The sequence below is a fragment of the Musca autumnalis genome, unplaced genomic scaffold, assembly GCF_047663935.1.
Source record: "Musca autumnalis isolate F117 unplaced genomic scaffold, ASM4766393v1 scaffold_4, whole genome shotgun sequence".
Lineage (NCBI taxonomy): Eukaryota > Metazoa > Arthropoda > Insecta > Diptera > Muscidae > Musca > Musca autumnalis.
The window spans coordinates 101,439,688-101,457,329 of NW_027411977.1; the positions used below are offsets into that span (position 1 = coordinate 101,439,688).

The 17,642-nt window shown below is 36.8% G+C and overlaps 1 protein-coding gene across 21 annotated transcripts in view; it reads left to right on the top strand.

Moving 5' to 3' along the window:
- LOC141404308 (uncharacterized) overlaps positions 1–17,642 on the top strand; it is a 1,008,861-nt gene that overhangs the window by 748,106 nt on the left and 243,113 nt on the right. For all 21 annotated transcript variants that reach the window (XM_073987798.1, XM_073987800.1, XM_073987780.1 and 18 more), the window contains one exon: positions 16,314–16,554. In XM_073987798.1, the coding sequence (XP_073843899.1) occupies positions 16,314–16,554 (241 nt within the window). The remainder of the gene's footprint in view (positions 1–16,313; positions 16,555–17,642) is intronic.

Here is a 17,642-nt window from a genome sequence, read left to right on the forward strand (position 1 = left end):
ATAAACTGTAGGTCCCATATCATTGAGCTAATATGAATCGGGGTGCACTCATTGATATGAGAAAAGTCCCCCTCGTCCCTTGTGGGATGTTTGTGGAACAATTATATATGGTAAATTTCAAATTTCCTTTACAATTACATAGAAAAAAAATTAAAAACTAAAAAACGAAAAAAATTGTGGTTTCAAATCTGTTCGCGTTCACAAACTTGGATGCTGCACTCAAAAGTTATATGGGGTTTTACTCTCTTATAAAGAAAAAATATTTAAAAATCCCTATTGTGTTGTAATAAGAACGTGTATATATGAATCGTTAACAGCATTTGATATCTATCCGTAAATGCTAAAATAGTTGCTAAATTTATTTTTATTTTCGCGGAAAATCAAACAATATTGAAGAAATCTTGGAGTAAATATTATTTATTCTAACTCAGAGTCCAAAAAATGTCTATAAAAAATAATTTAAAAATACGTACAGAATCTAGACAACGCGTAGAAAAATGTGAGACCAAAATTATAAAGATCGCGTTTATAACTTGCATATTACAGCAACAACAAAGAACGGAAACTTATTGTTGGAAATTATTTCAAAAATATATTTTTGGTTAAATGCGAAAAATTTGAAAAATAAATGTTGGGAGTTATTCTATTATTTCGCTAAATTTCCATCCAAGTCCTGAAGTATTTTGCTTAAACTTCTACAAGAAAAGTAATTAGTCATCGTGAAAGTATATTTGCTTTCTGTGATAAGCAATAGAAATAAGAAGTAGAGAGTAATATTGAAATTACAATCAAAGAAAAAACATAGAAGTTAAAAACCGTATATTTCGCGAATTGGTTTAAATCAGTTGAGGTGCATGTGCTTTTCGGATACAAGGAGTCCATGTCTATCAATATGCATGGATTTTCCAATGTTTCATTGAGCGGCCAATGTGTGCCATCAGTTGCATCTTACTATTCAAAAAACCTTCAAGTGGGCAAAAATTACGCGATGTGCATATGATTATAAGGTGCATCCGATTTCAATGGCCCCCTATTAAAAATACGTCAATATGAATTATTTTAGACAGATTCGTCAAGAACTGCGGATGTGCCACCGCATTCTATTTTGGGATAAATAGGGATGTTACTCCTGAATCTTTGTATTTTGTGACACACCTTTTTGGCAAATATTATAATCGCGTATATAGGATTACATTTATGTAAAAATAATCAAAGAAAATTGCGGTTCAATTAGCGGAATTGTCAAAATATATATTTGCAAATTTTCCTACTTTCAAGGTATATATATCCGGCGTTTTAGTGGATGGATTCGAACGCGGAAGAGCTTATTAGAGCTTATTATTAGCACGTAAAAAAACTATAATCACGCGGGGTTCAGGGGTACCTGTACGACAGTTGTATATTTCAAAGCAAATTTACGCCTTTGGACTCCTATTACTAGGAAGCTGTACGGAGCACACTCATGAGATATACATCGAACGACGTGGAATCGCGAGTTCTACAATCCTATTAACTAGTTTGGATTATTATCTAGTTGCACCCTCTAATTATAAGAAAAATTCGAAAAACACTGAAATCAAAACTTCAAAATGTCAGCATCGATTTTAGGGGGATGCCTTGTATATATCGAAAAGTCATACACTAGAACCATGTTGCCCAAGAGGTATTCTTTAGTTCTTTCTTTGGGCACAGGTTCGAAGTTTGCGTGGTTTGGCCAGAAATCAAAAAAGAACACAAAAAAACTTGTTTACTTCAACACATTTTTCCCATTTTTTATATTACCACCAACGCAGCTTCCACGAAAATTATTTGTTATGGTCCATATTATGAGATCGTGGCTAAAACACTTCAATTAATATAAATATATTCATATATTATAAAATATACTAACAGTTCGCGACTTATTAAATGGTGAACCTCAACTTCAACGATTGAAAAACTTTTTTGAATATTACCATATATTTATATATAAAGTATGACCAAATAGGTTACAGGCCACCAGTTTAGAAGTCTATGTGTACGAGCCCGAAACAAAACAGAAATCGAACGTGTGGGTTTTGGAAGATGAGTCAAATCCAACGAATGTTCTTCGTGGAAGAAGCACTTCGAAGCAAATGGTCGCCTGTTTCTTCGGCAAAATTGGTCAAGTGACAACTGTTCCCCTTGAGCGACGTTTGTTTGAAGCCTTTAGAGAAATTCGAAAAACGAAAAAGAGAAAACGAATCGTTGTGCCCCATGACAATGAGATCTCTCACACATCGATTCAAACCAGCGCAGCTTTAACTGGACAAAACATGAAATCAGTTTAACCGGACAAAACATGAAATTAGTTTTATAACATATTTAACAAATTAGTCGTGGTCGGGTGTTTGGACACAAAAGAAGTACATATATTCTAGATTAATTCGTAAATTTTCAAACCGATACATTCGTTATTACTGAAAATGTAACGTTTTTTTTAAATATCAAAAAAATATGCAGCCGATTTTCATCGCGGGCCATCCCTGTACATTCCCTGACAATCAGTTCAGTAGTTTTTGTAGAAAATATTAAAATTGAAAATTTATAAAAGTGGGCGTGGTAAAAGTTTCTTTGCATAAAAACCTAAGTTGGTTATGACGTACATTTCAAAATAAGAATTATCAAAATCGGTCCAGCGGTTCTCAACTGATGCCACTGCCAACGAACGACATTTGAATTTTATTTATAAAAATTTATTTATTTATGTATGTATGTATTTATTTATTTTTCTATTTTGTATAGCCCCCGGTTTTCGGTATTTTAGGATTTACCTAAAATTTTTACCGGCTTTAGGTGTTTTGAGTATTTTAGGTACATTTTTGGCCGATTGAGTAAATTTTTATATAATTTAGGCATTTGGGGTATCCGTGGTTATAAAATACTTCCACCTTAAATTGTGGAAAGAAAGAAAACTAATTGTTCCATTTTAGTTCAGAATATTTTACAGTGGAGTTCGTTGTGTTAGCAGCGAGATGAATGTAACGATCTTTTAGATGATTTCTCGATTTCATCTTAGGCTGTGTGATTCGACGGGCCTTTAAGCAGTGAACCATTTAAAAGTTTATCTATATAGAGAAGGAGCGATTTGATGCAACAAAAAAAAAGGATTTTAATGGAATAATGAAAAATTTTCCCTGATTGTACGTAATTATAACATGTCTATCTGTGATTCTGTCACCGTGGTGCATGCCCACCTTGTATGTTAAATGCTCGCGTTCGATTCACAGGCGGGGAAACATTACATCTTCAACGGCGGCACAATACCCCTCAGTGTAATGTGGAGTCTTTAACACACGTCGTTCGGACACGGCGATAATTCTCAGGGTTTCTTTGCTTTATATTTTCAGCTATTAACAGTTTCCAATAACATACCTTCTGTCCGATTTTTTCTATATGAATATCGTAATTTAACACAAGATATTGTAATATTTTTATTAGATAATTTTATATTATTTCGTGGAAAATCCATGTCCACAACCCTTTCTTACTTGTTATGATTTCTTTTTACAACAACCATAAATTGCGCTTATTATGTCACCAATAAACATCAACTATTTACTTTGCCGTGATATACAAAAAATTATTTTAGTAGCACCCCCTCTAAAATATGACAGTTGTTGCAGCTATGGTTGTGTATGTTGAAGTGTAACGTGGTATTAGCACTACGGCACTTTAACGACTAATAAAGTCTCTGCTTAAAACCACATTCACAGTGACAGTGCCAACGTAGTTAGTGGTGGTTCACTGAATATATGAAGTCGCTAGCAAAGCAGTGTCATTTTGATTGTGTCTCGACTTCATTGAATGACTCGACTTGACTACTTTAGAGACTCATTACCGCAAATACTCGAATATGAATGAAAGAACGTGGAATGGGACACATATGTAACACTGTATACAGTGGGTCGTCAAGGAAATAATATTTGTTATAATAAATTACATATGATTCGATGTGGCACAAAACAAGTAAAAAAGTATCAGTCGGCTTTGCCGACAGAGATATACCCTCAGCATGTGCAAATTGAAACACTTTTTTCACAAAAAACGTATGTATTTAGGGGGTTTCAAAATTTTGGTCGTATGAACCCACAAAAATGTTGATTAGGATTAAAGTTCAAAAATTTTGCGGAAAAGATAGTTAAAGTAATGGACCGACATAGACAATGGGGGTGCAATAGGGGGTTTTTACACCCTTCGGGCTATTTTTTCAGGAAGTATGGACTTGCCCCTGAGGAAACTTGTACCTTCGTATAGGGGACAGTGAATACAAGATGTTACAACAAAAACCATGGCGATTCTAGAGAAGGTCCTAAACTGAACTTTTCCGAAATTTTGTGTGGGAGGTACTCGAAGTAGTGGACCGATTGAGTCCATATTGGAACCTCATCTAAGTTTGGTAGAAATTTCATAATGTGCAAAGTATGGAACAAAACGGTTACTTCCTTCAAGAGTTATCGTACTCACAAATTTTCCGAACATTTTCGAACTTTTGTAGGGGAGGTACCGGAAGGAGTGGACCGATATAATCCATCTTTGAACTTGAACTATGTTTGGGCAAAATATTACGAAAGCCAAATTATGGACCGAATCGGCAGATCCGTTCGAGAGTTATCTTGCGCTCCAACCCCTACACACGGTGTTATAGGGTTTTTTGTAACTTTCAGGCTATTTTCTCAGGAAGTATGGACTTGCCCCTAATGAAACTTACAGCGTCGTATAGAGGACAGCGAATACAACTTGCGTAAACAAAAAACAAAGCGATTCGAGACCAGGTCCTAAACTGAACTTTTCCGAAATTTTGTGAGGGAGGTACCCGAAGTAGTGGACCGATTGAGTCCATATTGGAACCTCATCTAAGTTTGGTAGAAATTACACGATGTGCAAAGTATGGACCAAATCGGTTATTCCCTACAAGAGTTATCGTGCGCACAAGTTTTGCGACAATTTTTGAACATTTGTGGGGGAGGTACCTGAAGGAGTGGACCTATATGGCCCATCTTCGAACTTAAATCGAATCTGGACAAAATATTTCGATACCCAAAATTTGAACCGAATCGATTGATCCGTTCGAGAGTTATCGTGCGCACCAGCCAGCCAGACAGACAGACAGACGGACAGACAGACAGACGGACGGACATTGCTAGATCTACTCAAAATTGTCTGAAACGGATATCGTACAAACATACTTGGGGTCTAAAACCATTATTTCGATGAGGCACATTTTTGGTCGTATCAAAGTGTAAATACCCTCTTTAGCCTAAAGGCTGAGGGTATAAAAAGGCTGGTCAAGAAAAAGCTAAAACATTGGTTAAGCTGGACAGTTAAAAGAAGCAGCATATCGTGTGTGCAGGGAATGTGTGTCAATTTGGATCTTTTTCCTGCTGCTGATCATATCGCAACATTGAACATTGCGGCAATAGAATTTGCAACACATATTTTCATATTCCTCAGATGGAGGAATTGCACTAAGTCATAACATAGCTTATCTATCACATACATATATCATTAAGGATAATGTCGATTGTTTTGGTGATGACATTTCTTTTCCAATTGTCATTTCTTTACAAATGATCTTTTCCTATTAATCGTTCTATTTTCCATGTGAAGCCACTGTTTGCTGCAAAATACATTATTACACACATGGTTCACATACGACCTCCACTGAAATGTGCGTGTACTTATGTGTGGCATGAAAACTTCTTACATTGTTATTTGTAAAACTCAAAATATTACTGGCTCACATACTAGATTTTCACGGAACATTTTCGTACCGATGCCCCCTAGTCATGGCTACGTTGAATATAATGATGATGATTATGAGAATTGAAATGAGTCGACTGGAGTGTGATAATGATGGTGCTGCCGCAGTGTGTGGTGTATACTCGTTGTGGTAGATATATCGTCATTTATCGTCCCCAGGTCATACTAACGTTTATAAATTAACCTGATGATAATGCGAAGGGAAAAACTACTATTACCAATTAGAACTTGGAGTACAATATAAAGTACAAATGGAACTCATTCTTGTTTATAAAAAAAGTAATAACCTATATAAAAAATAAATAAATAAATTCGGTTAGAAAATTTGGCGACAAATATTAAAATACTTGAAATCGGGTGGTACCGTTATTTGGGAGCTATTCCAAAACGCTGACCTATGTCGACAATTGTTGGTGGAAAAGTTTGAGGTTATACTAAAACTTTGTCCAAAATTTCTGAGATTTATCTTAGTTTTTGTGGATGCTAGAGTGATATCGTGGATATCGTTCTTATAGGTGAACGCGCGGCACTTTTTAGCTACTACCTTTGACGAGTATTCTACGGTTGACCCAAAACTATGTAAACTATGTGGGCCCATTTTTTTCGCACCTTCGCCACAAAACTGTAAACAATATCACTTAAGTGCAGTTTAAGAGCTTCGTGTTAGTTCTGAATTTGTTACCACTGCTGGTGCTGATTAATTTATTAAGAGGGCCTTCAACGTTCAAAATTAGGGAATTATGGAATTCCGGCATATGTATATGAAGTATATATTCTTAATTAGGGTAATATTCTGAGTCGATCTATGTAGTCATAACCGTCTGTTGTAATCACTCCAGCGCCCGCAATAACTGAGCTAGAACGCTATATTGTTGCAACAGGTTGTATTTTGTTTCATAGGTAAGCCAAGTTCGAATATGGGCTTTGAAATTCCCAGAGGCCAATCAATTTGTCCACAAACAATTGTCACCATAGGTCCATGTTTTGATGTATCCTCAATTTAACGGTACCTCCCGATTTTACGTATTTTGAAGGTATCGTTTTATCGAACTACCTGATATTTGATATTCTAGGGTTTTGGTATAGCCCCCATATAATGATACCTCCGTTGAAGATATTAACTTAATTTTTGCCATTAGGCTAACGGGTTCATACCTAAAACCGTTCATTTTAAAGAATTTCATATAGTATATGTTAACAGTTCGCGAATTCTGAAAGGGTGAAACTCGGATTCATCGATTGTAAAACACTTTTGATTTTTACCATAGGTAAAATTCCGAGTCCATCTTTTCGTGTCTGTCCGTCCGGCCGTCTGCGATAACCACTCTAAGCATCCAGAAAGAATAGTAATGACGGTGAAATTTTGGAAAGATGTGTCTTTTATCTGCAGTTTTCGTGTAGCCCCCATATAACGGTACCGCCTGATTTTAGGTATTTTGAGGGTTTTATCTACATTTTCAGACTGTCCTTCTTGCATATACAGTATAGTCTCGATAATCCGGACAACGCGGTAATCCGGGCACTAATTTTTTTTACTTTGTAGACTCGGTAATCCGGACATCACATATTTTTTTACCTCGATAATCCGGACATCAATATTTTTTCATATCTTGAGCATTAGAGTCGTATTTATTTCATTGACGTTTTCGTTCTTAGCAATAGAAATTGGTGTATAAATAAGAAAATGTAAGTTTTTTTTGAAGTTCTCAGTCCAAATCTGGACTTACTAGATATCCACTGTCAACTCAGTTATACAGTCAATATGGAGTGGAGTGCATTTGAATTCTGAAGTTCCATCGAAGCCATAAGAGGCTCATGTCCCATGGACAAGGGAAATCAATATCTGTATGTACACGGGCTACAAAGTTTATATCCCCAGCAAAATTAGGAGGAAGGGGTTCCATGCGATGACGTGATTTCACGGAGTCTTTTGCATTGGTTCAAACGAAGTCGTGAAAGATCCGATCTTTTCATTAGCATTTGAACCAATGCAAAGGAAACCGTGAAAGATGGGATCTTTTCATCAGCATTTGAACCCATGTAAAGGAAGTCGTGAAGGATCCGATCTTTTCATCAGCACTTTAACCCATTCCATCGATCCAATAGAGATGAATTTTGTGTTTTTATTTATGCGTATTTTTCTAAATATATAAGATTAATTATTTACAATTCGGAGACACGAAATCACAAAAACGTTGTTGAAACGCTCGTCGTAATGATAATGTTATTGCAAAGGGTTGGTGAAAATGACATACCAAAGCATTGGTGAAAGTGACATGTCAAAGCATTGGTGTAAATGACATTCTTTTGATCCAAAAATGAATAGCATCTTTTGGGGTCCACGCTCATATAAAATTCATCGATGATGATGCTAAAAAGATGACATGCCAGGTAACTTGCACCCATGATTGAATGGCATCTTTGGCATCGAACATTTTGCTGGGTCCTTAAACAACTATGCATAAATATACACCAGGAGAAGTTTTAGATGACAAAAGTAACCAGCAAAAGAAACCTAAATTACGCTGGAGGAATATAAATAAATTAAATTTGGTAGTCAGGGAACCTGCTTCTGATCTTAAAATGGTCGCAACAATTCGATAATCCGAACACCGCCGAAACATGTGGTGTCCGGATTATCGAGATTATACTGTATTTCCTTATTTACCTTCACCATCAAAAATTTAGCTATAAATTCATTTCTATCTTTTGTTGTTGCTGTTGTAATTGTTCTTATTAGAAAGGTTTTACCACAATTCCTTGTAGTCACATCTTTAACTACAGTTTTTTTTTTCACATTATGTAAAAACGCAAAACGGAGACACTTATACACGTATGTACATTAGGGAAAAACAATTTTTAAGGCAAAATACCACATCAGTAACGCTTACAGAAAGATTTCGCACCGAAACGTTTCGGAGGCATTTGTTATATATTTTTAAAAATAAAAAAGTTTGTAACCCCAATATACACACATATCCAGAAGAGTAGCACTTTCCACAGCTATCGTCAACCCCTTTACTTTAATACTTTCATAATATCCTTTCGAAATGATAGAATAAGGGTAACAGATTCATACAACGTTAACGAATGTGAATAACCTGTATACAAAAAAACATTGTGTTTCCTCCTCATTTCCAAGTCTAGTAAAACCGTAACAGAAACAATCCCTTCAACAAAAAAAGGAAGAGATTTCCCTACGCTAAAACTGTGTGTATTACCACAAATGACTCTCAGCCTGTTGACTGTTCCCTTATTTCTGTTTGCCCCCAACATTTATGTATATTGAAGTTTCTTCTGCTTTTGAGTAATCCGCCTTGCATCTTCTCTCAAAGTCCAATCTTAAAGCCACTGGCAAAGTAATTGTATAACACCATTCTCTGGAGTATGAGTTTAACGAGGTATATTGTTGCCATTTTTTCTTGTTTGTTTTTCTTTTGTTAAGAATGGCAGTAGCCAACAACAACAAGAATATAGTTCCATTGTCATAAAGTATACTTTTTATGTCATTCGTAAAAGATGGTACTTCAAAAAACGGCAACTACTACAATTACCGTTACTACTACGTCAGCAATGGTTGAATGTTGCTATTTCAGCTAGTCTTTCCATCAGTATGACTAAAGCAAAAGGGCTAAATTGTTTCCTTTGAACTTTTGTCCACAGGCAGACTTTATCTTAATGTGACAACAGTGCATAGTTGTGTCATGTCATGTGTTGGGAAATGAGACAGGGAGCAAAGAATTAAAGTATCGTGGATACAAGGTGCTTAGCAGAGGGACCTTCAAAAGGATTAATCTATTCCATAACATAATAATATGAGCTCGGGTATCGGCGTCCCCTAGGAAAAATATATTGTTATACTCACGATCACGATTTATTAAAATGTTATTAAAATGTCAACACGTTCCGAGAAGAGGCTTTTGACTAAATAGGAGAGAAATCTGTAGGAATCAGACGACATTGTCCATCTTGAAACCTTTGTTCTCGATAGTTAACGTGCCCAGCAACAATTTTACTTTGTCTAGATTTTTCAGGCCACTAAAAACATTATTCAAAATATTATATCCTTGAAGGAGTTGTCCGATGTAATCCATCTTCGAACTTGTATATGGGGGCTATACCACAACATGGGTCAATGTCCACAATTTTTGGTGTACAAGTTTTCAACCACTTGGAACCATAAATTTCGTCGAAAATATAGATAAAAAACTTGAAAAACAAAACATGGACCATGGACCTATGTCTCGAATTGGAAATGAAGACCATTGGGAATCATAAATGACAAATTACAACCAATTTATGGCAGAAATATGGATAATAACTTCCAAATACCTAAAATCGAAAGGTATCGGTATACTCGTATACACACAAAGAAAAAAATATGATGAATCCAACAATATTGAAGAGAAAAATATGTATTGTAAAGATCTTGTTAGATTCCGCATATAGTATTGTGAGTCCAACAATCGTTTTGGTTTTATTACAACAATTGTTTTTGTCATATACAACAATAGTTGTTGTCATATCCAAAAATAGTTTTTGTCTGCTGGACAATATTATATTTTACTTCGACAATTTTATTCTCTTCTCACGGTATTCGATGCCGGGGTGTAAAAACAAAAACAATTTTGGTGAGTTGCCTTTGTATGAGTTCCTCTTATCTTTGTTTATTATTTAATCTTTGTTCTTTTTTTGTGTATGTACACCATGATCTTGTTTTTATTTGTTTCTTCTTTCTCATTCTTCTTTGTGTTTTGATAGTTGAGTTACGCCACAATCTGAGAAGTTGTTTTTGGTCTTAATCTGTGTTTTGTTTTCATATATCTTATGTTGGGGTAGTTCCTTGGAGGAAACCTGGCCACTTGTAGTGTTTGTCAATGCTCATAAAATTTGTAACGTGGTTTTGTCGTCGGCTGGGGTAAGCTCAGTCGCGTCCGGGGTCTCCATAAGGACCCACTAAACCTTACGAAATGAGAAGACTAGTATTCTCCCTTTCCTGGGGGCTAAATCGGGGATTTATTGAATAAATACTAATTTACAATCTACTTGTGTTCAAATACGATAAGAATGAATTCAATGGTATATATATATTTAGATTAATAGTTGGCGTTGGATTATGCAGACTCGCTGGGATTTGGCAGCTGAGGAGCTCGTGTTGAGTTATCGGCTTCTTCTACGAGGGAAACGGTGTTGTTTGTGTTTGGTGTTCGGCTACAGATGATCGGGAAGACGAGGAATTCGGTGTTCGGCTACAGATGATCGGGATGACGATAAATTCGGTGTTCGGCTACAGATGATCGGGAAGACGATGAATTCGGTGTTCGGCTACAGATGATCGGGAGTACGGTGAATGTCGGCTTCGGCGCTCGGATGTTGATGTTCGGGAGTACGATGAAGTTCGGCTTCGGCGCTCGGCTGTTGATGTTCCGGAGTACGATGAATGTCGGCTTCGGCGCTCGGCTGTTGATGTTCGGGAGTACGATGACGTTCGGCTTCGGTGCTCGGCTGTTGATGTTCGGGAGTACGATGAATGTCGGCTTCGGCGCTCGGCTGTTGATGTTCGAGAGTACGATGAATGTCGGCTTCGGCGCTCGGCTGTTGATGTTCGGGAGTACAATGAATGTCGGCTTTGGCGCTCGGCTGTTGATGTTCGGGAGTTAGTCTAGGCTACGATCTAGTATCTACCATGCGCTACTTAGTACGAAACAGCTGACCCGAAGGCCCTGTGGAACAGCTGGTACGAATGCCCTATGGAACAGCTGACCCGAAGGCCCTGTGGAACTGCTGACCCGAAGGCCCAGTGGAACAGCTGACCCGAAGGTCCTGTGGAACTGCTGACCCGAAGGCCCAGTGGAACAGCTGACCCGAAGGCCCTGTGGAACAGCTGACCCGAAGGTCCTGTGGAACTGCTGACCCGAAGGCCCAGTGGAACAGCTGACCCGAAGGCCCTGTGGAACTGCTGACCCGAAGGCCCAGTGGAACAGCTGACCCGAAGGCCCTGTGGAACTGCTGACCCGAAGGCCCAGTGGAACAGCTGACCCGAAGGCCCTGTGTATGTATCAGCCACCACAACTTAATGGGTAGCTCTCAAAAAGTATTCCCAACACTAGGCACCGAGGCGTAAGTTGGCGGACTTAGAGCAACCTTGTGTTCCAGCCAGTGTAGCAAACTCCCTGCAGTAGTAAGCTCACCATTCTCAAGTAAAACTGAAATACTTTAGTGGCCTGGAGTACAGAGTAAATGAGAATTATTCACAGTGTGCGTTAAAATTGTAACGGCGAAACTACACTGGAATTGAATTCTCCGTTGGGTTACATCTTAGAACACAACATGTAAACAGATGTAATGTAGTGACTACTGCCTATTGAATGGCTGGTTCGGTATGGTAAAGGTAGTTGTTGTTGAATTATGTACGTGAAGATTTTGTCACGTTACAAATTATACGTGACATTTATACCAACGTTATGTGGAAAGTGTATATGATAATTATATACGATCAAATCAAAAATTTCAGTAACAGGTTTTCTGGGCTGACAATGATTTTGTAAAAATTCTAGAGTATGATAGTTACTACCATAGGTATTGTCAATGATTTTTACAATATTGAGGAATTTCGCAAGTTGTTTTTGTTACGTATGCTTGGAGAATGCAATTGCAGTGCTTGAACAAAACAAATTAATTGTTGGAACAAAAATAGATTTTGTTGTTCCAACAAAAGCGAACAATATTTTTTCTCTGCAGGTAGGGACTATGACGAAAAATTTACCTATGTCTAGAGAAGTTTTTTGAATACTTTGAACACTAAATTCCAGCAAGTCCATGCCGTTTATGCTGAAATCGGGTCCATTCAGATGTGTTCTGACCACAAACAAACCTGAAATGCTAAATTATAGCTACTTCTGTCTGAAAATGTAGCTAAAAACGTCCAAATTATTGAAACCGGATTTCAAGAGCCAAATTCTAGAAATCGGGCGGTGCCCGAAAATGTAGCTAAGGATGTCAAAATACCAGTAATCGGGCGGCACCGTTATATAAGGGATATACCAAAACGTGGACAATGGAGGAGTTTCTGTCCAAATACCCGATATCGGGCGGTACCATTATATGGTAGCTATACCAATACGTTGACCTATGCACATAATTTTTATTGGAGGAGGTTCTTTATCCCTAGGAACCCTAAGTGCCAAATTCCAAACCTTTCGGTCTGAAAAAGTATCTATACGTGTCAAAGTACCTCAATTCGAACGGTACTGTTATATGAAGGTTATATCAAAACATGGATCCATGACCATAATTTTTAGTGAAAAAGAAACAAGTTTATTGCCCATTGGGAGACCTAATTGCCAAACTATACCTAGTTCGGCCAGAAAATATATGTAAAATCTTCAAAATACCTAAAATCCGGAGGGTACCGTTACATGGGGGACTACACCAAAAACAAGTAAGAACGGCGTTAAGTTCGGCCGGGCCGAATTGTTATACCCTCCACCACAAGTTGAATTGAAGTAAAATGGAATAATTCGTTTCCTTTCGTGTATGAAGAAGACTTAATACTAAATTTCAGCAATTTCGGTAAAACAATGTGAGGCACCATTCTATGGGGGCTATTTCAAAACGTCGATCGATACCGACAAATTTCTGACGGAAAGTTTTTAGGCTCAAAGAAGACTAAATACCAAATTTCCTATATTTCGGTAAGAGAATGTGGTTAAAACTTAAAAAATACCGAAAATCAAGAAGTACGCCTCTATGGGGATATAGGAAGACGTGGACCTATACTGATAATACTCTTCTGGAATATTTTATAACTCTTGAAAGAAGAAATAACGAATTTCAGCCATTTCGGCTGGATATTGACGTCACAATCAGAAATGGGGCAATATGAAAGCGTGGACCTGTACAGACATATTTGTGGCGAACAGTTTTATACCACATTGAAGACTAAATACCAAATTTCAGCCATTTTGGTGGAATATTTAAGACACAACCTTTAAAATACGAAAAATCGGGAGGTACCTTTCCATGGGGCTATATGAAGGTATGGACCTATACCGACAAATTTAAAGGGATAGTTTAAGTACCCCCAACGAATTCTAGATACCAAATTTCAGCCATTTCGGTGGAATATTGAGGCCATAACGTTCAAAATACCGAAAATCGGGAGGTACCGACCTCATAATTTTACCCCGATCAAGAATAGATATACTTGATAAGGTCCCAAATGAATACTTCAATGCGTTACAAACGAAAAAACAAACTTCATATACTCTGTTTGCCATGGTGGAGGGTATCGAGAATGCCCTCCATTAATATTATTTGTGTTAATTTATGCTTTAATTGTATCGGTAGGTATTATTAGGGCTTGAATGGCAACGATGTGTGTTGAAATTTTAGTTTTTACAAAAGCAAACATGATCAAGAGATTGTGAACATTTTTTCTACAAATAAGTCCCAACGAAAATTGAAAAAAAAATGTTGTTCTATGCCCTGAGTTTTTCCTCTGTTATGGCAACGACGTTAAAGGCTATTCTAATATGGGGCTAGCTTGGCTAATACAGGACTTTCCATATACTATCATCAAATTGTTTGTACGTACTCTAGACATAACCGTTATTGATTTTTATACCCTCAGCATTTATGCTAACGAGGGTATATACACTTTCATACACTTTAAGTTCGAAGATGGGTTATATCGGTCCACTCTTTCCGGTACCTCCCCCACAAAAGTTCGAAAATGTTCGGAAAATTTGTGCGCACTATAACTCTTGAAGGGAGTAACCGATTTGGTCCATACTTTACGCATACTAATATATCTACCAGATATAGAGCAGGTTTGAATGTGGAATATATTTGTCATTCTTTCGGGTACCCCCCACACAAAATTTCGGATAAGTTCACTTTAAGACCTGCTCTTGACTAACTTTGATTTCTGTTGAAGCAACTTGCAATCGCTGTCTCAGTTACAACGGTAAAAGTTTTTCAGTGGCAAGTCCATACTTCTTGGGAAAACAGCACCAAAGTTGAAAAAACCCCCTATGTAGTAGTTGGATAGCACAATAACTCTCGAACTGATTGACCGATTTGGTCCAAAATGTGGCCAAACTTAGTTTAACTTCTAAAATGGCCATATCGGTCCTCCGCTTAGGATACCTCCCCCACAAAAGTTCAACATTTGTGTCCAAGTGCAGTTTAAGGCCTGTTCGTAGATCCTTTGGAAATTTATACCGATGATGTCAGCCGTATTATGTTTTCCGTGGACAAGTCCTTGCTTCCTGGCATACTGGTCCAACAGGTGTACGATAACCCACTGAAATGACTAGTGGGCGCGATATCTATCGAAAAGATATGACTCTCAAAATAAGATCCATCAAACTTTTGATCTTTAATCCTAATCTACACTTTTGTCGGCAAGTTCAAATGTCCAAAAAGTGCCACAAAATTCTGAAAAGACCCTAAATACATTTGAAAGTTCCAATTCACATACGCTGAGGGTATATCTCTGTCGGCAAAGCCGACTGATACTTTTTTACTTCTTCATAGTTATTTCTTGGATAATAACTTCAAAAACTAGAAATGTCTAGCCAAATTTCCTACAAAGTGACACTATATACGATCCTGCAAAAATTACGTCAGGAACATCATTCTTTCGGTCGAAATCAATGATAAAAATACTGAAAACGATAGTGAACCAATTACTTCAGCTTTCTGATTACTAAAATGACAAAAAAGCCAACAAATTAGTAATTATTCAATAATTATGTGCATTCTTTTAAATGATCAATTTTGAAATGTTCTTTTCCTTTTCCAGTAAAATTTTAGCATATATTTTTCTATTCCATCTTAAAGTCAACTTTTCAGCCTACAAAATTGTTTCTTGAATCGTTATAAATATCAAATCGTTTCAACGTTATCAACGATTGCAAAAATATTGCTAAAAACTTCAAGCAAAATTGGCTTTAGAGCAAATATACATACATATAAATGTGAAATACGTATGTATGTATATATTTACGAATAAACTTGTGTCAAAACCACAAATTCATTTTGTCCGTTGCAAAGAAATTTTCTATTATAACTAAATTCAATGAACCCATTCTGTGTGCGACAAAAAGTCTCTTCTCCTCGCCCCGCCTTCCTTATCTAGAATTCATTGTAGGCTATTGTCAGAAAGTTGTGACTTAGTTAAAGGTCGTTTCGGTGTACCGTTTTGTCAACTAATTGGCAATAATATATAATTGTGCCTCTACTTTTGTTGGCAACGAACAAACTTGCTGCTATTGTCATTTGGGGATTAACTAAACAATTATATAATAATACCAGCTTCAAACAAGAAACATGTCGTTAAATGAACGTTTTGACATGTTTACCCTTAGACAGGTTCGTCGTGTGTATTGTTCTTTGTTTTAGTTTGTGTGTGTGCGAAAATCAAAATTAATTCTCCCAACAGGATTTCCTTAAGGAATACACAAATATGATTTGTGTGTGTGTGTAATGATATAATTTTGTATTCCTTTTTCGTTTATTTCGAACAGCCTAAAGGTGAAAAAGGTGATCGTGGTATGGATGGACGTGATGGCAAACCAGGTCTACCGGGCTTACCTGCCGCAACGGGAGAAGGTGTACAATATGTTCCTATGCCTGGACCACCCGGTCCACCTGGTCCTCCTGGACCACCCGGCCTACCAGGACTTTCAATATCCGGACCAAAGGGTGAACCAGGATTGGATTCAAGAAGCGGCTATTATGGCGATGCCTCTTATTATGGACGACCTGGTAAGTGTTGCAATGTTTTGAGTTTTTTGGCTTTCATGTTCAATATTTAAGTTTAATTATATGTATATCAAATACATCTATAGATATTTATGTATAGTTTTGCCGGGTGATTTTGTTAAAAGTGGTTGACAGACAAATATGAACATTTTTTCTCCATAGTTATAATTTTTATAAAAATACAAGGAGCAAAAATACATAAATAAGAAGACAAAATCCTACATGGAGAATGTGAAAATAGCGTTATTGTGAATTTTCGATACTATACATTCTAGGAGTGATATAAAGCTCTGCTCCCTCCATGACACGAATAAGTGCATAAAAACAATTTACGACCCATTATACATGTATGTCATTTAAATTATTCCTTTTGTAAGAAAGAGGTGAAATCAGTATGTCATCTATATATAAAATTGGTTAATAATGAGGGACTGACATTTTTATGTGGATAACTGTATACACCTATACACGTTAGGTGAGAAAGGACTTGGTTTTTTTTTGAATACAGGTAAGAACGGCACGTAGTGGTTCGGAATCGTTTTTTTTTTCTGATCAAAATCTGTAACTTTTGAATGGACAGAAATATTTTCATAATTATTTTTCTTTTTGTTCGACACAATCAGCTTTCCGGTATAGTAGTTTCAGAGGAATTCAAGGTCAAAGTTAAACAAGTGTTTTATTTTACTATTTTCCATCAAAATAAGACTGTTATTGTGTTCCTTCATATATATTAAACTACAAAATATTAAAAAAAAATCTCTAAAAAATTTATAATTTTTTTCCAATTTTTTTCCCAAAAATTTAAAATTATTTCAAAAATTTCAGAAATCCTCCGGGATTTTCATAAAACTCATATATGGTCTGTTCCAGTACTGCAAGAATCTACTAATTATACCCTACACCACTATGTGGAAAGGGTGTTATAAGTTTGTTTTGGTAAAAATTCATGTAACACCGCGAAATATTCGTCGGAGACCCCCAATGTGGTATACCAATCTTCATATCTCGACTAGATAAAGCGATTTTGAGATGTGTGTCAAACTCCAGGCCGCAATTTTGGACCGATCGTCACGAAATTTTGCATGGGGGTC